At 27.7% G+C, this 26,957-nt stretch overlaps 2 protein-coding genes across 2 annotated transcripts; both read right to left on the bottom strand.

Moving 5' to 3' along the window:
- Positions 1–8,361: 8,361 nt before the first annotated feature.
- Positions 8,362–9,681, bottom strand: LOC100244259 (protein STRICTOSIDINE SYNTHASE-LIKE 10). The gene is made up of 3 exons (XM_010648912.3): positions 9,440–9,681; positions 8,902–9,171; positions 8,362–8,788 (listed from the first exon to the last, which is right to left on the bottom strand). The coding sequence occupies exons 1-3, from the start codon at positions 9,679–9,681 to the stop codon at positions 8,362–8,364; spliced, it is 939 nt and encodes a 312-aa protein (XP_010647214.2).
- A 2,876-nt stretch (positions 9,682–12,557) lies between these two features.
- On the bottom strand, positions 12,558–22,440 carry LOC100853870 (protein STRICTOSIDINE SYNTHASE-LIKE 10; the record flags this gene model as incomplete). The annotated part of the gene is made up of 5 exons (XM_003635366.3): positions 12,558–12,634; positions 18,201–18,391; positions 18,500–18,769; positions 19,038–19,190; positions 22,430–22,440. Coding segments are annotated over 5 exons (702 nt in total), but the record flags the coding sequence as incomplete, so codon positions are not given.
- Between the last annotated feature and the right edge of the window lie 4,517 nt (positions 22,441–26,957).

Genomic DNA, 26,957 nt, shown 5'->3' on the forward strand with positions numbered 1-26,957 from the left:
AAAATTCACCTAGGACTCCCATGCTTTTCAACAAGCTCCTTGCCATGCCGACCACCGTCTGATTTCTTCGTTCAACAACTCCGTTCTGTTGAGGAGAATAAGGCGCCGTGAGATAACGCTTAATTCCCAACAGCTCACAGTAAGTCTTGAACTCATTTGAGGTGAATTCGCCGCCACAATCTGTGCGAAAAGCCTTCAGTTTGTTGTTTTTCTCCATTTCTGCTGATGTTTTGGTCTTCTTGAATGCCTCAAATGCTTCGTCTTTGTTTCGGATTAGCACCTGCCACATGAATCTAGTACAATCGTCAACCAACAGCAGGAAATAGCTCTTGCCTCCGTGTGTAGCAGGATTTATTGGCCCGCACAAATCTCCATGCCACAGTTCAAGAGGTGATTCTGCTCGGAATTTTGCCACTGCTGGAAATGGATTTCAGTGTTGCTTTCCAATCAAGCAACCATCGCAGATGCGGTCTTCATTCTCGATTACGGGTAGTCCGTGCACCATCTGTTTCTGACTTAGAATTTTCAAGGCATGAAAGTTCACATGCCCGTATCTTGCATGCCAGCGCCAAGCACTTTCTTTGCTTCTAGCCATGAGACATTTTGGTAGAACCTGAGCAATGTGCAGCAGATATAAACGACTTCCTGACCTGCTCACTTTTGCTAGTAGCCTTCGTGTCCTGTCCAAGATAGTCATCAGTCCTCCTTCAATTACAATCTTGCATCCGTTCTCATCTAACTAACCAAGGCTTATTATGTTGCTCTTCAACTTCGGGATGTAGTAGACATTAGTAAGTACACGATGTTCACCTGTGAAGCATTCAAATAAAACCGAACCTCTTCCTTGTATTTCTACAGCCGAGCCATCTCCAAATTTGACTGACCCTTTAATGGTTGTGTCAATTTCAGCAAATTTTTCGATACAACCGGTCATGTGGTTACTTGCGCTGGTATCTAAATACCAAGCCTTATCTTGGGTGCTGTTAATCTTTGGCACCACCTTGTCTTCGTATAGTAACACCTGTTCGTTCTGTATTGCGTGGCTGAGAACACAAGTTTCAGCCATCAACAGTGTCGGTTCATCATCGGTTTGTGTTGTAACAAGATTGGCCCTCTCTCTTCGGTTTGGCTTGGGACACTCTTTTGCAAAGTGACCATATTCATTACAATTGAAACACTTGACCCTGGATTTGTCGAAGTTGCGTGGCTTTCAGTCTTCGTTAGTGCGTTCACCATTTCCTCGACCTCCACCATATCCACGCCCCCGGCCACGACCTCTCCCATGACGTCCTCCTCTTTTGGTGCTGCTGAAACCTTCATCTTTCTTTCCCTTTGAGCATCTTGCCTCCCACTCGGCTTGGGCAAGAAGTAGTTGTTCTCCACCGCCCTTTGTGTGTACTCGTCCTTTAAGTCCTTCCTCAAAGTTTCAGCCATCAACAGTGTCGGTTCATCATCGGTTTGTGTTGTAACAAGATTGACCCTCTCTCTTCGGTTTGGCTTGGGACACTCTTTTGCAAAGTGACCATATTCATTACAATTGAAACACTTGACCCTGGATTTGTCGAAGTTGCGTGGCTTTCGGTCTTCGTTAGTGCGTTCACCATTTCCTCGACCTCTACCATATCCACGCCCGCGGCCATGACCTCTCCCATGACGTCCTCTTCTTTTGGTGCTGCTGAAACCTTCATCTTTCTTTCCCTTTGAGCATCTTGCCTCCCACTCGGCTTGGGCAAGAAGTAGCTGTTCTCCACCGCCCTTTGTGTGTACTCGTCCTTTAAGTCCTTCCTCAAAGGTTCTAAGGTGGCCGATTGCTTCTGAGACCGACATGTTCTCAATATCGCCAAACTGCTCGATCGTTCCGATAATTTGGAGAAATATGTCTGGAACTGAACTGAACAATTTTTCAACAACTTCGCTGTCGTCGAGCTTCGTGCCCAGCGAGCGGATCTCACCCGCCAGCGTGGTAAGCTTCATGGAAAACTCGTTTATTGTCTTTGAATCCTCCATGTGTAACTTGTTCAATTGCCGTTTCAACACCTGTACGCGTGCCTTCTTGACGCGATCTTCACCAACCTGCATCTCCCTGAGTGCGTCCCAAGCCCCCTTTGCCGTCTTCTTCTCCGCGATTGCCATCATCACGTCATCTGGCACGGCTTGAGAAATGGCTACCATGGCGCCTTGATCTTTGTCATCGTTTGTGTCTCCACCTTCGATCACTGACCATACTCCTAGCGAACGCAAGATTATCTTCATCTTGACAGCCCATATGCCGTAGTTCGTTTCGCTTAACGTTGGATATTGGCTCGGGATTGAGGCTCCTCTTACCGTCGGTTTGACGACTGCAAGCGTCTTAGATTGATCTCCTTCAACACCGGCCATTGCTTTGACAATCTGGCTCTGATACCAAATGTTGGTTTTCTTAAAGCCAGTAACAAACTTGAAACGCAAACAAAACACAAAGGATTTTTGGCGATGCTCAACACTAGCATCATTTTCTGGTTTTCTTATTATATAAGCAAATACAAAATCATAACTGCACTACTAACATTACAGCCCACGTTTTCTAAAAATAAAACTAACCACATAAACTTTACTTAAATAATTGCTACCCTAATTTTAGCCACACACTGGACTAAAAACTGACAGCCTAATTACGGACTCAAACAAAAAAAAACAAGTTTGCTAAAATTAAACAAATCAACTACTGGACACGACCCTCTAACAACAAGATTAACTCATCAATCCTGAACCATTTTTTGTCATCAATATTGTGAGTGGTGAGGTGCATGTTGTTGGGGGGATTGGCAAACCCTTGAGTGCAAGACCCGTTACATGGGTTCTATTGGCTGAGGTTCTCAGTCAATATTTGGATTTCTGTTGGGTGGTCATCAAGGACAAGGAAGCTTGGCATTAAGTATTGCTACAATGGATCCCGTGCTGTTCGGATGTATTACCACCACTCCGAATCTTGGGGATACTATACAACAGCAGAGGCGACGAGAGTCATGGCGGATCCGCTGGAGCGAGTGGCGAAGCTGGCGTCGGAGAATGCAGTGGTGATCTTCAGCCTCGGCTCCTGCTGCATGTGCCATGTCGTGGAGAGGCTCTTCCGTGGAATGGGCGTGAACCTGACTGTGTACGAGTTGGACCAAGACCCCAGAGAGAAGAAGATGAGCGGGATGGTAAGGATGAGCTGACGCGGCGGTAAAATGGCGGTGGAGCGAGGGAAGAGGAGCCCATTCCTCCGCTGACGCCGGCGATGAATGCGGTTCCACTGCCGCCTCCGAATGCGAAGGGGATGTCTTGGGATTACTTCTTCATGGTGGAGAACATGGCTAGAACCATGCTGACTGAAGAGGATGAGATTAAAGGCGAGAAGAACGAGGATGAGGGTGAGGAATTGGGTGCCTTGGGCTTGCCCATATTGGCCTTGAACTTGGGCTTAAGTTGAGCCTAACCCAAGCATGTTGATGAAGGGCCTCATGCCTCCCTATACTAGTCACTCTCATGGCCCATACCCATTTTAGGATAGCCCATTTGGCTACTCCACTCCTAAATAATTTTTTAAACCTCTAATTTAGTAATTTATTAAGTCATTTATTCGTTTTCATTTTTATCTTATTTCGTTTTACCAACTTAGTTAACTCAAACTTAAAGACAATTAAAAGACAAATTATTATTATTAATTATATTTTTATCTCAAAACTCATACTATTCAATTTCGTTAGTTTAAACATTATGATTGTTAATTATTATTACTATTTCGTATGCATCTATTTATCATCTTTTAAAATCCTAGTCACCAAAAGCCTAATTCTAATTCTTCAAAAATCCAACATCCCAAATTTAATTTTCAATCTCGAAATTTGTATTATTCAACTCCGCTAGTTTAAACATTATGGTTGTTAATTATTATTATTACTTCATATGTATCGGTTTATCATCTTTTAAAAAATAATCTCATTCCTTAAAGTTAAATTCTAATCCTTTAAAAATCCCATATCTTAATCTAATTTTTCAATAATCCGTTTAGATCTCATTTTCATCAATTAAGAATTATCTTCACGTATTTATCTAGCTATTTAAAGTCTAATCCTTCAAAAACCCTATGCCTTAATATAATTATTCAAATATTCGTTTAAATCCTATGTTCATTAATTAGAATTATTATCTTATATTCATCCTTCTATCTAGTCTAATCCTTCAAAAATCTTATGTTTTAATTTAATTCTTCAAATATTTGTTTAAATCTCATTTTCATCACTTAGAATTATTTATTCCCACATTATCTAGCTATTTAAAGTCTAAATCCTTCAAGGAAATCCTACGTCTTAACTTAATTCTTCAATAATTAGTTCAAACCTCATTTTCATCCATTAGAATTATTTGTCCCATATTTATCCAGCTATCCAAAGTCTAAATCTTTCAAGGAAATTGTGTCTTAATTTAATTCTTCAATAATTCGCTTAAATCTTATTTTCGTCAATTAGAATCCTTATCATATATTTATCTAATTATTCAAAGTCTAACCCTTCAATGTCCCATGTCTTAATTCAATTTTTCAATAGTCTGTTCAAACCTTATTCGTCTAAATGTCATTTTCATTAATTAAGAATTATTGTCTCATATTTAATTTTTTCAAAGTCTAATCCTTCAAAAATCCAATGTCATAATTTAATTTTCGAACCTAAAAGTTCCACTATTCGCCTAAATGTTACTTTCGTCAATTAGAAAACTCTACACTTGTTTATCTCTTTTAAAAATCTCAATCATCGAACTTAATTTTCAAACCCCTAAAAATTCCACTATTCTTTTTATTCGGTTTAAATGTTATTTTCGTTAATTAGTGTTATCGTCCTATATTAGTTTATTTATTTAAAATCTAATCATTCAAAAGTTCAATGTCATAATTTAATTTTCAATCCTAAAATTCTACTATTTGTCCAAATGTTATTTTCTTTAATTAGAATTAGTATCCCATATATATTTATTTATTCAAAGTCTAATCCTTCGAAGATCCAACTCCCTAACTTAATTTTTCAATTCTAAAAATTCCACAATTCATTTAAATCTTATTTTTTATCAATTAGAATTATCCTCCCCTATTTACCTACTTATTTAAAGTCTAATCCTTTGATAATCCCCTACCTTAACTTACTCTTTCAATAATTCGTTTAAGTCTTATCTTCATCAATTAGAATTACAATCCCATTTTTATATAGTTATCTAAAGTCTAACCCTTCAAAAAAAAAAAATCCGATGTCCCAACTTAATTTTCAACCCTAAAAATTCCACTATGCTTTTTTTTATTCGTTCAAATGTTATTTTCATTAAACAGAATTATCATCCTATATTTATTTATTTATTTAAAGTCCAATTCTTTAAAAATCTCAATTTTTCCAAACTTAATTTTTAAATCTCACAAATCTCACTATTTACTTTCATCCATCCAAATATCGTTTTTGATTAATTAGTAACATTATTCTATATTTACCTATTTGTTTCTTCTTTAAAAATCTCAATTTTTCAAAACTTAATTTTTAATCTCACAAATCTCACTATTTACTTTCATCCATCCAAATATCGTTTTTGATTAATTAGTAATGTTATTTTGTATTTATTCTATATTTCTTTTTTAAAAAAAAAATCTCAATCTTTCAAAACTTAATTTTTAAATCTCATAAATCTCATTATTCATTTTCATCCGTTCCAATATTGTTTTGATCAATTAGTAGCATTATTCCATGCTTACCCATTTATTTCTCTTAAAAATCTCAATCATTCAAGTCTAATTCTTCAAAATTCCGATTTCTAAATTTAGCTATCTGAAATTCCAACTATCCTATCTCCGAACTTAATTTTCAGCTTCCCATACTCCAATACCCGTATCTATCCCACTACTTATCATTATCATTATCACCATCATTTTATTCATTGTTTCTATAAATCCTGCCTTCGAATGACTTCTAAGATTTCCAATTCTTTATAGATCAACTTTCATAATTTCTACTTCTTAAATAACTCACAATTCTGATCCCTTTCAAAATTTAATTCCCATAATCCCAATTTTCGTAACTTAATTTTTTTTTTTTTTTATCCCGAACCCTCAAATCATTTTCAAAATTCCAACCTCTTTCAAATTCAATTTCTAAAATTCACATTCTCACATTCAACCCCTAAGAGTCTGATCTTCAAATAAACTCTAAAATTCCATTTTCCCAGTGATCTTCGAGATTCCAATTTTTCAATTAAATTTCAAAAGTCTAATTTCCTCTCAAATAGTTTTAATTCCGCTCTGGTTTTCAAGCGATCTTCCGCTCTTGATTTTAATAAGCGTGAACGAATTTTTCATAATTCCAAAAAAATGGAATCTGTGACATTAAGTCATGCTAAATAAACGGGCTTTGGTGGGGGCCCAACATGGGTGACTTTATGATTGATTGATTGATCGTTTGCTTTGATTATCATACGTGATTGATTTACTCTACTCTCTGACATACATGCGATTATTCCTAAATTGTGCACTAACCCTCTCTATTGATAGCGCATGGCGGCCCGTTGCCCAGGTATGTACCCATTTTCCCTCTAATCGTTGTCTATGCATGTCTCGACTGTTATGTGTGCATGATCATTCAGGATATTCATTGATTTACTCGTAAATTACCACGTCAGCTTCATTTTATTAATAGAGACCTGACTTTAGGGACTTAGAGGGGTGCTATGGTCTTTTACCGTACCTTCCCGATAAGTAATCTGACCCCCGAGCCTGATCCGATTTTTCGTAGATCACCTTTTCCAAAATAAGGAGTCGCACTTAGGGTTTTCTTTCTTATTTTGTTTACCCTTTTAAAAATAAAACAAAAATAAGTGGCGACTCCAAGTCATTTTCTTAATCAATAAAAATCATTTTTCAAATTAAAATCGAGCTCGCCATCGAGGGGGAAACGCATGAGCCGAAATACGGGGTCCACACTTACGTTCTTAATAAATTGATACATACTTTCTATTTCAAATGGTGTTGATAACAATACTATAAACAACTTCAATTTTTGAATGAGATGTTAATTTCATGATAAGATATGAGATATCCATATTTCATATATCATAAATTTATTTTTTATTTTTTTATATACTCATTTTTTAAATAGTTTTTTTATTATAAATTAAATTTATGGTTAAAAAAGAAATGCCAAACAAATATTTATAAAATAATATTAATATATGCTATTTATATATTAAATAACATAAATTAAAATTTTTTTATTTATAAAGTTTAAATATTTTAATCATGAATATTATTAAATATAAGAGAAATTTCATTTTTTTTTAAATAGAAAATATTGGAATGTGATATAATTTTTATTTTAAACATTAAAAATAATATATATTTCATATTATTTCTTATTCATTTCACAAATTATATTTTAACATAATATAATATAACATATTGCATTTGATATGTTATCTTAAAATATTATATTCATTGGATATGTATATTCAAATATATCATATTTCATTTGAAATCATATTTTAAGATATGTATTTATTAACCAATAGGATATAATATCCTATCATATCCCACTAATCAAATATAGTCTTAGGTCATGTTCGATTGGTTGGACATCGTATGAGATAGGATATAATATTATCTTATCATATGGTTAGTAATGAAATAGTATAATATATTTAATTATTTATCCTATCTTCAACTAAACATAAAATAGGACAAGTGGTTTAATATATTATCCATTCTCCTTTTTATAATATATATATATATATTATAGAAAAAAAAAATTTGCGGATTCATTCATGTGGTATTGCGATATTTATTTTACTATTTTTAAAAGAAAAATAAATTATTTTTAAATTATATTTTAAATTCTTATAAATATTAACCATGTTTGATATAATTAATGCTAATAATAAAATCATATTTAATAATTATTTAAAAGAAAAAGAAAAAGAGATAGATGTAGGAAGAGATGATGGGTATGTGTTTAAGAATGCTCTTTATTCTTAATTTTTATCATCAAAATGTTCATAAAAGTTAAATAACAAATCATGAGAACATGAGACATTAAATAATTTTGAATTTTGCAAATGTTAAAACGTATTTGGGGGCTTTTCTTATATTTCTTAATTTTTAAAAACAAAAAATAAAAGCATACTAAGGTGCTATACTCTACACGTTATCCATCCATCACCCATTTATAAAATCAAAATCTATTCAAATCTTTATAAAAGTATATTATATAATGTATAAGTGAATAATAAAAATTAAAACTACAAATTACAAAGTAACGCAATAAAATCAAATTAAATTCCAAAAGACACCTACATATTATAATATTAAAAAATATTCTAATTTAACACACCTATATACGACAAAATCACATAACCTAACCATAAACTATTATTTTTCTGTTGGACTTCACTCAAAGGGCCAACATCCACACTTAATTCTTCAACGATCTTCCCTTCTTTATTAAGTCTTACCGGTCTAACTTTTACTTCTGGTCTTCCACAATTATTTTGTGCAACCCAAAATTCCCCGTTAATGTTTCTTTGAATATTATCCGGACACCCAACAAGTTGTGTAAAAGTCCAATATCTTGTGACTTTGGCGGCAGTCGTTTCAGTAACTAAAACAAAATCTTTGTCTTCGCTTAATGCAACCCCATTTGAAAAGGATAAGCCTCTTAGCAACACTGTCACTTCTTTGGTCCTCGGATCGTATTTTAGTAACCTTCCGGTCTTATCCCCAATTTGCATTGCTATTGCATAAGCCCTAAAAAATTCAATTTTTAATCAATGGGAATGAGAATCATAACTACATGGACAAACTTAAAAAAAAATTAAAAAAAAAATCTATACGATAAGAAGTAAATTGATGATACATACCATCTTTGGAATATGGTGCTAGTATCGGTAAAATAGACAACTCCAGTGTTTTGATCAATGTCCAAAGCATTAGTGAATCGAAATGGGACTCCTTCTGCACTAATGGCTACTTGTTTGGCAACTCCACCATTTTGCCCAACCACCAATAGCCCAAAATAGGCATCTGCAATGTAAAGATCACATGTTGCTTCATTGAATTTAAGACCCAATGGTCTTCCACATACTTGTTCTATTGCAAGGTTGAGTGATCCATCACAAAAATTAGGAATCCTAATCAAGCACAAAAAACAAATACTTCAATTATTTCAAATACTTTCATACATTTTTATCCAACATAAAACGTACACTTACAATCATAAAGAAGGTTGAATTGGACACTAAAAGAATACTTTATGGCATGCAATTAATATGAATATACAACATAATTAAAGAGTTAATTATATATTATTATATTTTTAAATCTTTTTAAGAAATATATGTAATTATAAGTGAATATATACTAAACATAATGAATAAAAAATTTACAAGTAGTTTTTACCTGAATGGGGAAGTGATTGCAAACTCCTTCCATCCATGTTTCGAACCTTGCCATTTTAAAATTCTACCATCTGAGATGCCAGTATAAGGACCATCTCCATTACAATCAAAGGCAATGCTTTCAGGGCCAAATACCCCTGAAGGAAGTTCAAGTGTGTTGTATTTTAGAGCTTGATGTGAATTAACACATCCAAAAAGAGAAATCGAAATAAAAGAGAAGATAAAGAATTGTGAGAGCTTCATGGTGTTGAAGAAGACGATGGACAATTTTTTCTTTGGTACTATAAGTAAAGGTTATGCTACCCATAATTCTATATATAAGAAGAGAATCATAGGTTGTCCTAATTAAAATCAAAATATAATTGTTATAACATAAGAATTAGGACTCTAATTAATATTTAATTTTTAATATTTCAAAAAAATTGTTTTGGTTTAATATTAATTATAATCAAATAATGATAGTATTTAATTTGAGGGTGTATGGTAAAATATGAAAATAATAATAATTAAAATTCATTTTATTTCAAAATTATTTAATCTTTATATAAAAAAATTAAAATAAATGAAATTATTTTGAAATATTATATAAAAATAATGTAATAATTTTATTTTTTATTTTTATTTTCTTTCACTTTTTTCTCTCTCTTTATATTCTCTCACAACCAAATATAGCTTTAAGGTTTTAAATCTCTTTTTGATAGGATTGCAAAGGTATATTTGCAATATATATAAAAAGAAATGCTTTTATGAGATATAAGCATCCCAATTTGCTAATTCAACTTAAGATTTGCCACGAGGATGCAAATGCAAGGATGTAAATGAGGCATAATTGGAGAGAGCTCCCCTCTTCCCATAACATTAAGAGACAAATTCCTATTTTTTATTTATAAAATATAAATATTGATTTTTTAAATTAATATAGATTTTTTATTTTAAAAATATTGATTTATAGACTTCTCATAACAATTAGATAAGTTATCTTTTCGGTTATATTAAAATATGATATTATCCGTTAAAAATATTCTAATGATAATTAGAAAAATTAATATCTGGTTAGATACATTTTCTGATTTTTATTTTCAAAAACAAAATATAATATTAATATCTATATAAAATACAAGAATTTTTAAAAGATTACATACAAAATTTAATATTGTTTTCAAGTTAATTAAAAATTTTGAGGAATTAAAAATATTTTTTTTATATAAAATTTCAAAAATTTTAAAAGTAATTCTTAAGACATCACATAACTTTACACTAGAGTTTTTATTTTTAAATATTTTTTTATGAAAAATCTTAATTTTAAAAATAAAAAACAAGAAATATATCTAAACAAAAACAAAGTTTAACAAAATCATTAATGTTTGAGTTTTAACAAGGATTTCATTCTAAAAGTTTCAGTGTGAAAAAGTTAGAATTGACATTTAGTTTTTAAATATATATATATAAGTTTTTAAATATAAAATTATATAGGATATACAATATAATATCCTATATAATTTGGGATTTTTGACCTTAAAGCCAATATCTTGAGACTTTTGTCTGTGGTTATTTGAGTGATTAAAAGAAAACTATTACATTTGTTTAATATGGTCCCATTTGAAAATGATAATTCTCTTAGCACCACAAGCGCTTTGGATCTTATTTTCGTAGCCTTCTAGTTGGTCATTATTTTGCATTAAATTCATTATTAATAAGTGGAATCACAACTATACAAACTTATGTTCTTAATAAATTGATACATACTTTCTTTTCCAAATGGTGTTGATAACAATATTATAGACAACTTCAATTTTTGAATGAAATGTTAATTTCATGATAAGATATGAGATATCCATATTTCATATATCATAAATTTATTTTTTTATTTTTTTATATACTCATTTTTTAAATAGTTTTTTTTATTATAAATTAAATTTATGGTTAAAAAAGAAAAGCTAAACAAATATATATAAAATAATATTAATATATGCTATTTATATATTAAATAACATAAATTATTTTATTTATTTATAAAGTTTAAATATTTTAATCATGAATATTGTTAAAAATAAGAGAAATTTCATTTTTTTTTAAATAGAAAATATTGGAATGTGATATAATTTTTATTTTAAACATTGAAAATAATATATATTTCTTATTCATTTCACAAATTATATATAAACATAATATAATATAACATATCGCATTTGATATGTTATCTTAAAATATTATGTTCATTGGATATGTATATTCAAAGATATCATATTTAATTTGAAATCATATTTTAAGATATGTATTTATTAACCAATTTGATATAATATCATAATATATATATATATCTTCTATCATATCCTATCATATCCTACTAATCAAATATAGTCTTAGGTCATGTTCGATTGGTTGGACATCGTATGAGATAAGATATAATATTATCTTATTATATGATTAGTAATGAAATAGTAGAATGTATTTCATTATTTATCCTATCCTATTTTCAACTAAATATAAAATAGGATAAGTGATTTAATATATTATCCATTCTCTTTTTTATATTCCTTCTACATGTAACATCTTAATCATATGATATGAGATATACATATCCCATGTATTATAAAAAAATTTTTAAATCAATTTTTTTTATATACTTATTTTTACAAAATAATTTTTTATTATAAATTAAATTATGTTTAAAAAAGAAACACTAAAAATAATATTTATAAAATATATTATAAAATATTATTAATATATGATATATAAATTATTTTTATATATCTCTTTCTCTCTCTTTAGGGATTTCATGTTACCTCTCTCATTCTCTTTCCAGGTTGTTTCATATTGTCTTCTCTATGTTTTCTTTTTTCTCTCTCTAGGGGGGTTTCTTGATGCCTTCTCTTTGTTTCTTATCTCTTTAGGGGATTTTGTGTTTCCATCACTGTCAAGGGAATTTCATTCTGCCATTGTATCACTCTCCCCCTCCCTCTCTCTTTAGGGGATTTCTTGCTATCCTCTCTCTCTTTCTCTATATGGGTTTAGAGTTGATTAATTGTGGGCCATGGTTTCTTTAATTGTTTTTTTGTGGATTTTTTTCCTTTTGCCTTTTGGCATTCTGTTTTTTCATGTTAATAATTTTTTGTTTCTCATAGAAGGAAAATGTGTTTTCCATAATCAAACATTTCATGACCCTCATCAAATTCAGCAGTTAATCCCTTATGAACTAATGCATGTAAACAAATAGCATATCATTCCCACTAAAATGGAATGTCTGAAGAAACCATCACATATCTTGATTCCTTTCTACTAAGAATCTAGTCTATTGTTTCCCTCTATTCTAATGGTGGTAAAGGAGGTAGAGAATGATGCAAAAAAAAATTCATAATGCAATTCTCTAAAAACAACTTTTTTCTAGATTCCATGGCCTATAGCCTTTTTGATAGCCCTCAGCTCTTTTTTATTTGTTTCTCATGATAGAATAAATGTGGACCGACAATATATTAAACATTGTCCAGGATTAAGCTATCTTTTAACATGCAATTTTTGATTTAATCTTGAGTATGGACCACCTAATGTGTAGAGCCCAATGCCATCACAGGCTTTAGATGATGGGCCTAAGGCCCATGAGGCCCAATAACCAATGGGTATGGTCCCTAAGGCAGGAGGGTATAAAAGGCTTAGGCTTGTGTCTTTTGGATCTATCACATCCTTTTGAAAGAACAGAACTACTCTCTCTCCTGCTCCCATTGCCTGAGAGAATACAATGAAAGAGGTGGTGCCCTCCGTTGCTCTTAGAAGATCCATACCGTCTTCATCAAACACACAAATGGAATCAGATAGGTACCATTTGCCTTAGAGATTTATGGTATAATATTCATGTGATTCAACATATGATCTTGTATGATCATTGTTCAGAATATGGAATCTTACATCTCATTGAATCCTAGATGGTAGTTTTCCCCAAGTAGTTGGGGTACAAAGTTCTATTCTTGTTTTTGTTCTAGTCAAAAAGTAACATTCCCATTGTTTTATCATATAATTTACCTGGGTTGATTTTTTAGACAGTTTTGTCTATTGTTGATTTTTCTTAGTGTCAAAATGATTCAACCATATGAGAAGTGATTGTGGCTTATGTTAGAGAAATTGAATGATAATGAAAAAGGTAATATAACTATTAGTTATCTAAAGGGGTAATTATGTTTTGGACACAACTGGGTCCAAAAATTAAGTTTTGGTTCATATAAGTTGCATAATTGATGTGGAGAATATAAAATATGAAAAGATCAATATACCCTTCAAAACTATTTTCTACCTATTATTATTAGGATTCGACAGGTCTATATGTTCTTTTTGGAACACGTGACATTTATTGATAGTTACAAGTGTGAAGTTGAAAAAGACTTCTTGGCATTATACCTGAAGAAAAATATGATTTGGATGAAATATTAGAACTTATTATTTTAAGTATTAAGATTGTTTAATAAAATTGACTTAAAATTTATTTTAAATTATCAATTAATATATTTGTCCTCGTATATTATAATTGGGGCAAAGGAAGTCAAGTATCAATGAAGGTCAAAAGTGATTATAAAAATAATTAAAACGAATGAAAATAAAAAGGTAAATAAAATATGGATTTAACATGTCTTTATTTTCTAAGTAATTTAATATATATATATATTTAAAATCTTAATATTACAAATGAGGATAAAAAGGTAAATAAAAATATGGATTTAAGAATAAATTAATTATTTTTAATTATTATTTAAAAGTTATTTTCGATTTTAAATCATATCATTAAGTTATTTTATCAAATATATCTAATTTATTTAACGACTTAAATTAAATTATTAAGTCATTTTAAGTTATTAAGTTGGTTTATCAAATACTCACATAATCTAGATTTCTTTTTTTGGAATATTAATAAAAGATTTATTGTGTTTAAATTTATTTTGTTATTTTTCTTCATTTTTTTCTTTTTGTTTATTATTCCTTTTTATTTTGTTTCTCTTCTATTTTCTTTCAATTTTTTCAAAATCAAACATAATCTAGATGTTTTTTAGTATATTATGTAAATTACGAAGAATTTCACTAATTTGGGATTTTTGACCTTAAAGCCAATATCTTGAGACTTTTGTCCGTGGTTATTTGAGTAATTAAAAGAAAACTATTACATTTGTTTAATATGATCCCATTTGAAAATGATAATTCTCTTAGCACCACAATCGCTTCTTTGATCCTTGGATCTTATTTTCGTAGCCTTCTAGTTGGTCATCATTTTGCATTAAATTCATTGTTAATAAGTGGAATCACAACTATACAAACTTACGTTCTTAATAAATTGATACATAATTGCTTTTTCAAATGGTGTTGATAACAGTATTATAGACAACTTCAATTTTTGAATGAGATGTTAATTTCATGATAAAATATGAGATATTCATATTTTATATATCATAAATTTATTTTTTATTTTTTTATATACTCATTTTTTAAATAATTTTTTATTATAAATTAAATTTATAGTTAAAAAAGAAAAGCTAAACAAATATTTATAAAATAATATTAATGTATGCTATTTATATATTAAATAACATAAATTAAATTTTTTTATTTATAAAGTTTAAGTATTTTAATCATCAATATTGTTAAATATAAGAGAAATTTCATTTTTTTTTTAAATAAAAATATTGGAATGTAATATAATTTTTATTTTAAACATTGAAAATAATATATATTTCATATTATTTCTTATTCATTTGACTAATTATATATAAACATAATATAATATAACATATCGCATTTAATATACTACCTTAAAATATTATGTTAATTGGATATGTATATTCAAAGATATCATATTTCATTTGAAATCATATTTTAAGATATGTATTTATTAACCAATAGGATATAATATCCTATCATATCCCACTAATCAAATATAGTCTTAGGTCATGTTCGATTGGTTGGACATCGTATGAGATAGGATATAATATTATGTTATCATATGGTTAGTAATGAAATAGTATAATGTATTTCATTATTTATCCTATCTTCAACTAAACATAAAATAGGATAAGTGGTTTAATATATTATTCATTCTTTTTTTTTATATTCCTTCTACATGTTACATTTTAGTGAGATATACATATCCCATGTATTATAAATTTATTTTTTTAATCATTTTTTTATATACTTATTTTTACAAAATAATTTTTTATTATAAATTAAATTATGTTTAAAAAAGAAACACTAAAAATAATATTTATTAAATATATTATAAAATAATATTAATATATGATATATAAATTATTTTTATATATTGAATAACATAATATAAAAAAATTTTATTTATAAAATTTAAATATTTTAATTATAAATGTTGTTACATATTAGAGAAATTTCATTTTTTGAATAAAAAATATTGGAATGTAATATAATTTTTATTTTAAATATTGAGAAATAATATATATTTTATATTATTCTTTTATTCATTTCACAAATTGAATATAAACATAATATAACATAATAACATATGAATATATTATGTTGGGCTATGATGTCCATTATATATAATATACAAAGATATCATATCCAATTGGATAATGTTAAGATATGTATTTCCTATTTAATCATATATAATATATTAAGATATACATATTCCATTATATTTTATCCTGCCAACTAAACGTAGTCTTATATATTTAATTATCACTCACAACTGAGACAAAAAAAACTCAAGGTCATCATCAAAATCAAAATGTAATTATAATAGCACCTTGTTTCAATATACATATATTTTTTAAATATACGAATTATCATTCTAATTTATTTTCAAAGGAATTATATTTATAGCATGATTTGGTTGTAAGTTTATTAATTAATAAAGAATTTAAAAATCTCATAGTGAATTAAAATAAATTATTTTTTTTAATAACCATTTATAAATATTGTTTGTTTTTAGCATAATTCCAAAAGAAAGAGTCTTACTTGTAATAAGTTTTATTTTAATATGTATCTAGAAATTATAGTAGATGTTTGATAAAACTTAATACTTATTATTTAATGATTTAAGTTGATTTTAAGTAAAATTATACTTAAATTATAGATTTAAAACTTATTATTTAATTGTTACTTAAAGTATTAAAGTCTTTGGATAAAATTAACTTAAAATTTCTTCAAATTCATCAAATTGATGTATTTATCCTTATAAATTATAATTAGGGCAAAGGGAGTCAAGTAATAACGGAGATTGTAGAGTAGTAAAAGAGATTACTGAAATAATTAGGGCAAATAAGGGTGAAAAGATAAAATGAAAACGTGAATTTAAGAATAAATTTATTGTTTTTATTTATTACTTAAAGTTGTGTTTAACTTTAAATCACATTATTAAATTATTTACCAAAAATACTCAATTTACATAAGGACTTAAATTAAGTTATTAATTTATTTGCACATAAAGTTTAGAAAATTAAGAATAATATATCATTCTAGAAGGTATTTTGTTTTATTTTCTATGTAAGAAATTAATTTTTAAATATTAACTAGAGAAGCAACAATCTTATTTGTTTGATGGAAAATACTGAGATTGACATGAATAGTTGATTTTATTTTTTGATTTTAAAAATGCGAGAACATTTTTTTAACGTAATTTTAAATTTTTACCTTAATACTTTTTTTTCCTTAAACTTAATCATTTAGAAGAATATGTGTTTTCTTTTGCCTTTTTCTTTTCCTTATATATATATATATATATATATATTTTGCCTAATGAGAAAAGATGTCCAAATAAAGTGACATTATCTAAACACATTTTCATTGATGCACTAAATACAAAAAGAAAATTTAAAGAAAGTTAGGACTAACCAAATAAAAAAAATTATATATATATATATATAGAAATTTAAAATATATATATATATATATATATATATATATTTAGGGATTCATTCATGTGGTATTGCAATATTTATTTTACTATTTTTAAAAGAAAAATAAATTATATTTTAAATTCTTATAAATATTAACCATGTTTGGTATAATTAATGCTAATAATAAAATCATATTTAATAATATTTTTAAAAGAAAAAGAAAAAGAGATAGATGTAGGAAGAGATGATGGGTATGTATTTATGAATGCTCTTTATTTTTAATTTTTATTATCAAAATGTTCATAAAAGTTTAAAAACAAATCACGAGAACATGATACATTAAATACTTTTGAATTTTGTAAATGTTGTTTTGTATTTGGGAGCTTTTATTATATTTATTATTTTTAAAATAAAATAAAATAAAAGCATATTCAATATTATATTAAAACAAAAAGTGTTATACTCTACACGTTAATCACTTAATCCAATCCATCCATCACCGATTTATAAAATGAAAATCTATTCAAATTTTTATAAAAGTATATTATATAATGTATAAGTGAATAATAAAAATTAAAACTACGAATTACAAAGTAATAAAATCAAATTAAATTCCAAAAGACACCTACATATTATAATATTAAAAAATATTCTAATTTAACAAACCTATATATGGCAAAATCACATAACCTAACCATAAATCATTATCTTTCTCTTGGACTTCACTCAAAGGGCCAAAATCCTCACTTAATTCTTCCATGATCCTCCCTTCTCTGTTAAGTTTTACCGATCTAACTTTTAGTTCCGGTCTTCCACAATTATTTTGTGCAACCCAAAATTCTCCATGAATGTTTCTTTGAATATTATCCGGACATCCAACAAGTCGTGTAAAAGTGTCACTCAATTGAGATTTTTGACCTTGGAGCCAATATCTTGTGACTTTGGCGGCAGTCGTTTCAGTAACTAAAACAAAATCTTTATCTTTGCTTAATGCGACCCCATTTGAAAAGGATAAGCCTCTTAGCAACACTGTCACTTCTTTGGTCCTTGGATCATATTTTAGTAACCTTCCGGTCTTATCCCCAGTTTGCATTGCTATTGCATAAGCCCTAAAAAATTCAATTGTTAATAAATGGGAATGAGAATCATAACTATATGGACAAACTTAAAAAAAAAAAAAAAGAAATCTATATAATGAGTAAATTGATGATACATACCATCTTTGGAATATGGTGCTAGTATCGGTAAAATAGACAACTCCAGTGTTTTGATCAATGTCCAAAGCATTAGTGAATCGAAATGGGACTCCTTCTACACTAATGGCTACTTGTTTGGCAACTCCACCATTGCGCCCAACCACCAATAGCCCAAAATAAGCATCTGCAATGTAAAGATCACATGTCGCTTCATTGAATTTAAGACCCAATGGTCTTCCACATACTTGTTCCATTGCAGGGTTGGCTGATCCATCACAAAATTCAGGAATCCTGATCAAGCACAAAGAACAAATACTTCAATTATTTCAAATACTTTCATACATTTTTATCCAACATAAAACGTACACTTACAATCACAAAGAAGGTTGAATTGGACACCAAAAGAATACTTTATGGCATGCAATTAATATGAATATACAAAATAATTAAAAATTTAATTATATATTATTATATTTTAAAATCTATTTAAGAAATATATGTAATTATAAGTGAATATATACTAAACATAATGAATAAAAAATTTACAAGTAGTCTTTACCTGAATGGGGAAGTGATTGCAAACTCCTTCCATCCATGTTTCGAACCTTGCCATTTTAAAATTCTACCATCCGAGATGCCAGTATAAGGACCATCTCTATTACAATCAAAGGCAATGCTTTCAGGGCCAGATACCCCTGAAGGAAGTTCAAGTGTATTGTATTTTAGAACTTGATGTGAATTAACACATCCAAAAAGAGAAATCGAAATAAAAGAGAAGATAAAGAATTGTAAGAGCTTCATGGTGTTGAAGAAGACGATGGACAATTTTTTCTTTGGTACTATAAGTAAAGGTTATGCTACCCATAATTCTATATATAAGAAGAGAATCATAGGTTGTCCTAATTAAAATCAAAATATAGTTGTTATAACATAAGAATTAGGACTCTAATTAGAATTAGGACTCTAATTAATATTTAATTTTTAATATTTCAAAAAAAATGTTTTGGTTTAATATTAATTATAATCAAATAATGATAGTATTTAATTTGAGGTTATACGGTAAAATATGAAAATAATAATAATTAAAATTCATTTTATTTTAAAATTATTTCATCTTTATAAAAAAAAGTTAAAATAAATGAAATTATTTTGAAATATTATATAAAAATAATGTAATAATTTTAATTTTTTTTAAATTTTCATTCACTCTTTTTTTTCTCTTTATATTCTCTCACAACCAAATATAGCTTTAAGGTTTTAAATCTCTTCTTGATAGGATTGCAAAGGTATATTTGCAATATATATAAAAAGAAATGCTTTTATGAGATATAAGCATCCCAATTTGCAAATTCAAACGTAAGATTTGTCACGAGTATGCAAATGCAAGGATGTAAATGAGGCATAATTGGAGAGAGCTCCCCTATTCCCATAACATTAAGAGACAAATTCCCATTTTTTATTTATAAAATATAAATATTGATTTTTAAAATTAATATAGATTTTTTATTTTAAAAATATTGATTTATAGACTTCTCATAATAGTTAGATAAATTATCTTTTCGGTTATTTAAAATGTCATTATCCGTTAAAAATATTCTAATGATAATTAGAAAAATTAATGTCTAGTTAGATACATTTTTTTTTTTTTTTCAAAAAAAAAAAATAATACTAATATCTATATAAAATACAAGAATTTTTAAAAGATTACATACAAAATTTAATATTGTTTTCAAGTTAATTAAAAAAATTGAGGAATTAAAAACATTTTTTTATATAAAATTTCAAAAATTTTAAAAGTAATTCTTAAGACATCACATAACTTTACACTAGAGTTTTTATTTTTAAATATATTTTTATGAAAAATCTTAATTTTAAAAATAAAAAACAAGAAATGTATCTAAGCAAAAACGAAGTCTAACAAAATCATTAATGTTTGAGTTTTAACAAGGATTAAATTTTAAAAAGTTTCAATGTGAAAAGTTAGAATTGACATTTAGTTTTTAAATATATATAATTTTTTAATTATAAAATTATATAGGATATATAATATAATATAATTGGTGCGACAACGAGGACGGGTTTAAGCAGGAAAAAGGGTCCCTGGTTCTGAATTCATTCCTGATTTAGGAGAATTTCACCATTCTTATCCAATTAGAGGTGGTGATGGGCATTGATGAAAATATCGATTTACGGATATATAAGATATATCGAAGAAATATTGACGAATATTTTGGAAAAAAAAAATTGGTAGACAAAAAATTAATCAAAACTCATGAAATGTAATAAAAACCTCGTAATAATGTAATTAGAAATATAATAGACAATTTAAATTTGTTTTGTTGAAGAATTTGATATGTATATTATATGATTTGTGATATTAGATGTAATTATATTATGTGGGTCGATAAGAAATGTAAATTTTATAATTGTACACTCATTATCAAGCTTCATGAATACTTCACTTAATTTCCTCTGCAGTATTAGGATTTGGCGGTATTTATCATGCACTTCTTGGACTTGAGACTCTTGAAGAATCTTTTCCATTTTTCGGTTATGTATAGAAAGATAGAAATAAAATAACCACAATTTTGGGTATTCACTTAATCTTGTTATGTATAGGTGTTTTTCTTCTAGTATTCAAGGCTCTTTATTTTGGCCGCGTATATAATACTTAGGCTTCCGGAGATTTCATTAAATATCAATAATTTGTACATATTATCACCTAGCCGTTGGATTCAATTTTGACCGTTGGATCAGCTTTGATTTGGACCATCAAATGCATAGGAGTCATGATTTGTTTCCATTTTTTTTTTATCTCTACTAAATCTAAAAAATCAAAAGGGCCACCCACTTCTCTCACTCGGGCATCAAAAAGCCCTTTGCTGAAGCTGCCCTCCGGACGAGAGAATCCTAAAAAGGCCCTACTTTCCTCTTCCACTCTCAATCCTCGCAGGTTCTACTCTCAATCCTCGCAGGTTCTAATCTAATCATTTTTTTTTTTTTTTGCAACCCCCGTTTGATTCCCAAGAAAATCCATCCCCATTCGATTTCCGGGAAAATTCATCCTTGTTTGATTTCCGAGAAAATCCATGCAAAACCCCTAAGGAAAACCAAAAAAATTGCTTTTTTTTTTTTGCTCCCTGTGTTTTCTGGATCTGTTCCGGGGTCGCTTTGCTTTTGTGCCATTGGATTTAAATTTCACGAACCCTAAATCCACAATGTTTGAGCCAAGCTGAAAAACACAACCTTTGCCTGCAAATCATGATCAGATTACCAAATAACATCTTTATGTTTTTTTTAAAAAAATAAAATAAAATTGGATAGATTTTGTATCCTGTGCGCGGGCTGGACTGGTAGGAAATATCGGGAAATTTCCCGACGATACAAACCGAAATTTCGCCGATAAAATTGCAGCGGTCGGCATTTTTTTTTTTGAAGATTTCGCCGATTTTTCTCTTCAGCCATTTTTTCGCCGATTTTAACCGAAATTTGGCGAAATTTCTTTCGTTGACATTTCGCCCCCTCTTTCGTATCGCCGGCCACCGAAACCCGAAATTTCGGCGAAAAAATGGAAACTTTCATCCATGGTGATGGGATACCAATAAATTTTCACCATCTTGAGAGGAGATTAGCGGTATGCATCAAAATTCAAGGAATTTGAAAATAAAGGGAAAAATGGTGTTTTAGTTATAAAAAAAAAAAAAAAAAAAAAAAAAAAAAAAAAAAAAAAGGGAAGAGGAAGGCAATCTTACTTATTAAAAAATTAAATTCTCTTTATTCATCTCAAAATAATTTGAATTTTATGCGATGTGACATCAACTATATAATTAGTCAAAATTTTAAAAATATTTTACAAATTATTTAGTATTTATTTAGATACATCTCTTATCTTTTATTTTAAAATTTTAAAATAGCAATATTTTTATATATAGAATTCTAAAAAGCTTACATTGAAAAAAATAATGGTTTGAAAGCTCTTTAAAAAAATTGATGTCTAAATTTTTTTTTGGATAAAATAATAATTCTTTTTAAAATCCTTAAGGTGTTAAGAAAATATACATTAATAAACAATGAAATCCATACAAAAAATATAAATAAATAACAAATAAAAATTCAAAATACAATATTGAGCAAGTTTTTACAATTCCTATTTTTTTCAATTCAACTATTTATTTAGATAGCATACTTCAAACCTTTTTATCTTTTAAGACATTAGGTTTTGACACCACATCTCTTCATGGTGGGAGTCCTTTTATCTTCTTCAATTAATAATTATCTCTTGTTTTAGAGAGTCTTAGGCTTCTATCTATTTACTTTTGACCATATTTATTGTTTTTGGATTTTAAGTCATTTATATATATATATTATAAACATGATGTTCTCCAAATGAATAAATATTCATAATGAATAAATTAATAAATTATGAATTTGTTGATAAATTAATAATGAATTCATTTATCCATAAATCAATAATCCCACTAAGATAATAATTTCTCACAATTTCAAGAGTATTATTTTATAGGGATTTTACTATGGTTTTAAATTATTCTTTAATATCTAATTAAATTATAATTTCATATCCTTATAAAACTAGGATAATAAAAGTATTTCATAATTTAATCAATCACCTAATAGAGTAAAAATAATAAAATAAGCCCACTTAATTAAGAAAATATGGTCCTAATTTAATTAAGACTAACATTATCTATAAAACTAGTGACAAGACCTAAATATTAATGGAGTATGATCCTTAGATATTACTATATTACTCTAAGAAAATTATCATTTGCTTAAGTAGCAGACTAGTTAAATTTGATTTTAAAAAAAATGAGTTTTGTATAGGAAACACAACTAAAGATATTTTCTTAATATTTGAGGTTATGTTTGGTTAGTAAGATACAGTATGATACATGATAAAAGAGGGGATATTATATTCTATCACATGTTTGGTTGGTGATAGGTTGAGATAAGTTATTTCATCATTTATCTTATTCTATGTTTAACCAAACATGAGATATGATACATGGTGAGATATATTGTCCACCTTTTTTTTAATCCCTTTTACATGGGATATGTTAATCCCATGACAAGATATTTTCTTAATCTCTTATACTATGTTTGGTTGATAGATAGGATATAATATGTATATCTTAAGATATCATATATCATTGGATAAGATATGCATATCTTATGATACGATATTCAATGAGATATGATATCTTTGAATATACATATCCTATTAATATGATATTTTAAGGTAACAAATCTAATGAGATATGTTATATTATATTATATTTATATTTAATTTATGAAATAAATAAACAATAATATGAAATACATATTATTTTTAAAGTTTAAAATAAAAATTATATCACATTCAAATATTTTTTATTTTAAAAAATAACAATTTTGTTATATTTAACAATATTCGTTACTAAAATATTTAAACTTTACAAATAATTTTTTTAATATTATGTTATTTAACATATAAAAATAATTTATATACTATATATTAATATTATTTTATAAATATTTTTTTAGTTTTTCTTTTTAAATCATAAATTTAATTTATAATAAAAAAATTTATTTTGTAAAATGAGTATATTATTATTACAAAAAATAAAAAAATAATAAAATAAAATAAAATTTTGATATATGGCATATGTATATCTCATATCATACCATGAGATTAACATATCTCATGTGAAAGGGGTAAAAAAAAAAAGATGAATAATATATCCCACCACTTATCATATCATATGTTTAGTTGAACATAAAATAAGATAAGTGAAGTGATAACTTATCCTATCATATTATCAACCAAACATGGGTTGTGATATAATATCTACTCTTTTATCCAATCTCATGTTATATCTGACCAACTTAATATGACCTTAAATTATTTTAAAGGATATAAGTCCATCATAACTTGTTTTGTGGTTCAACTAGAATAGTACAATTAGCATATATGATTTTGAAAATTGCTAGCTGCTATTTACACTTATCGGTAATATTAGAGTTTGAAAGGTTTTAGGATTTATCCAAAAATATTTGTTTATTTATTCTTGTCCTCAACAATGAGAATTCTTGATAACCATATGTAGGATATCTTATGATATCTTATATTTTACTCTTCCTTTTGGTGTCTAATGGCTTATAATAGGCAATGATGAAAATATCAGTTTTTAAGGATATATCAATAATTTAATATTCTGACACAAAATATTTGTAAAAGTGATATTGAATGAGACTCATGAAAAAGTTGAGAAAAATTCTAAAAAATTATATAAGAAATAATAATAGAAATTTTTAGATTATTTTCTTAAAGATATATATATATATGATATAATTGACAATATCCAATAATAATATTTAGAATTTAAAATTAGATTTCATATAAATTTATCTAGTTTAAATATATTCAATAATATAAAAATGATGATATATATATAAGTATTTTTTATTTTAAAACATTGATAATTTTATTTATAAGTTTATACTTATTTTATATTTAATTATTATACAAAATACATGATATTTAAAATTAATATAATATATATAGTATTTGTAATATAAATAAATATAGGATATTTGAATCTTAATGTTTGTTTATAATTTAAATATATAATCATAATGTTTGTTTATCATTAAAAATAAAAATACTTTACAGACAATAAATTTTGTACAAATTTTCAAATGATATTGATATATATGTTCTTTTCTCCCATCTATATTTATGCTCGATCAAACAAAATTATGACTAGTAATGAACAAATATGAATTTATATAGAAAAGGCAACCAAGATCGTATTGGTTTAAATTTGATAATTTTAGTCATATTATTGAGTTGTTAACAATGAACGTTTCAGTTTTTTTTTTAAATGTTTTTTCTTTTAAGAATTATAACCAGCATAGTTTCATTTAAAATTATTTAATTTCCATTTTAAACCTTCTTGTAAAATGTATTTGGATAGTAGCAAAGATTTCATTTTTTTTTTGTTATACTTAGTAATTAAAATATTATTAATTTCATGTAAAATTTGTGAAAACGGTTATTCATTGATATTTCATTGTTGATATTCATGTTTTGTTGTTTTTATGTTGTGGGAATGGATGGCATGGGAAAATGAAGAATATATTTTATAAATGAATTCATATATTATTCTAATACAATATCCAAAAAAAAAAAACCCTCATAATGGGCTGGGGTTTGAATATCCAAAACTCAATATCATAAAGGGTTTATTCGGCGGGGAGCAGGGCGGGCTGGGGCTTTCAAGAAGAGGGAAAATTAAATAACCTACCACAATTCAAGAACTTTTGAGAGAAAATTGAAAAGTTCACTTATTTCAATCTTAAAAAACTTGTCTTCTCTCCTCGAAACAGGAGAAAATTGACCATAAAAGTTTCAGTTTTCCTCTCCTTTGTTTCAAAGCAGCTAAACGGGAAATAAATTCTATAATTTACTAACAAACCTTGCTTCATTATTTCACCTTTTCAAGAATTTGTATTTGCCACGCGCGGGTTTAGTTCTCGTTTTCTTTTAATCAGATCAGAGTTTCAAACCAACCAAACAGAAAATAAACCAAAAATACAAGAAAAAACAAAGGAATTGCACAATGAGTGGTAAAATTAAACCCAAATTAAATACTGAAAACAAATAGTATGATAATAGACAAGAAATACATTTTGATAATTAAACGAAGAAACCCTAGAAAATGATCTCAATCGATGGGTAGAGAAGATAGAGAGAGAGAAAGAGAGACCTGACGAGAGAGAAATCTGAAGTTGGAGTGGCCGCCCTCGAAGCCAAAGGCCTTTCCTTATATATGCTGGTTTCGTTTCTCTTTGCCCAAAATTTCTCCATTTTTTCCTAATTGCCCCTAAGATTTTGACGTTTTGTATACACCGCCTCATGTTACACCTATTATAAAACGATAGCTAAATTCCCTTCAACCAAGAGATTATGGATACCCAAAGATTTTGTACGAACCAAGCTTTCCGACAATGGTAAAATCTTTGCCTCAATTACAAACCAAGTCATGTTTAATCAAGCTTTGAACATTGTCCAACACCATCCAAACGAAAACAACTTCCAACACTTCCATGGAACTAAGATGACCTAAAACTAATTCAGGTTTAACCCAAGCTCATGCCTAGGTTTCATATTGCCAACTCAAATAGTTGAGATGCAACAAATTAAACAAGGCTAAATAAGAAAAAGATAACATGGAGGAAAGAGCAGAGATGATTAACGGAACATTCACCGAAGATTACACACCACTAGATTTGGTGGAACCCATTAATGGTCAAACAATTCTCCACACCTGTAAACAGAAAGGTTTATGAACTAATTATCAGGACCATAAGTAGCTCATTCTCTATGCTATATGAAAGGCGCATGCACTTCCCCAACTGTCTTTAGAATTTGCTTTTGCTTCACACTTGGAAGACACTAAATAGCAATGTTATAGCTAAT

This window comes from Vitis vinifera, chromosome 10 (assembly GCF_030704535.1).
Source record: "Vitis vinifera cultivar Pinot Noir 40024 chromosome 10, ASM3070453v1".
NCBI lineage: Eukaryota > Viridiplantae > Streptophyta > Magnoliopsida > Vitales > Vitaceae > Vitis > Vitis vinifera.

Coding starts and splice junctions, on each gene's coding strand:
- LOC100244259 (XM_010648912.3), bottom strand. CDS start 9,681: ATGAAGCTCTCACAATTCTTTATCTTCTCTTTTATTTCGATTTCTCTT. Junction 9,172..9,439: donor GCAATCACTTCCCCATTCAG/GTAAAAACTACT, acceptor GTGCTTGATTAG/GATTCCTAATTTTTGTGATG. Junction 8,789..8,901: donor AGCACCATATTCCAAAGATG/GTATGTATCATC, acceptor TGAATTTTTTAG/GGCTTATGCAATAGCAATGC.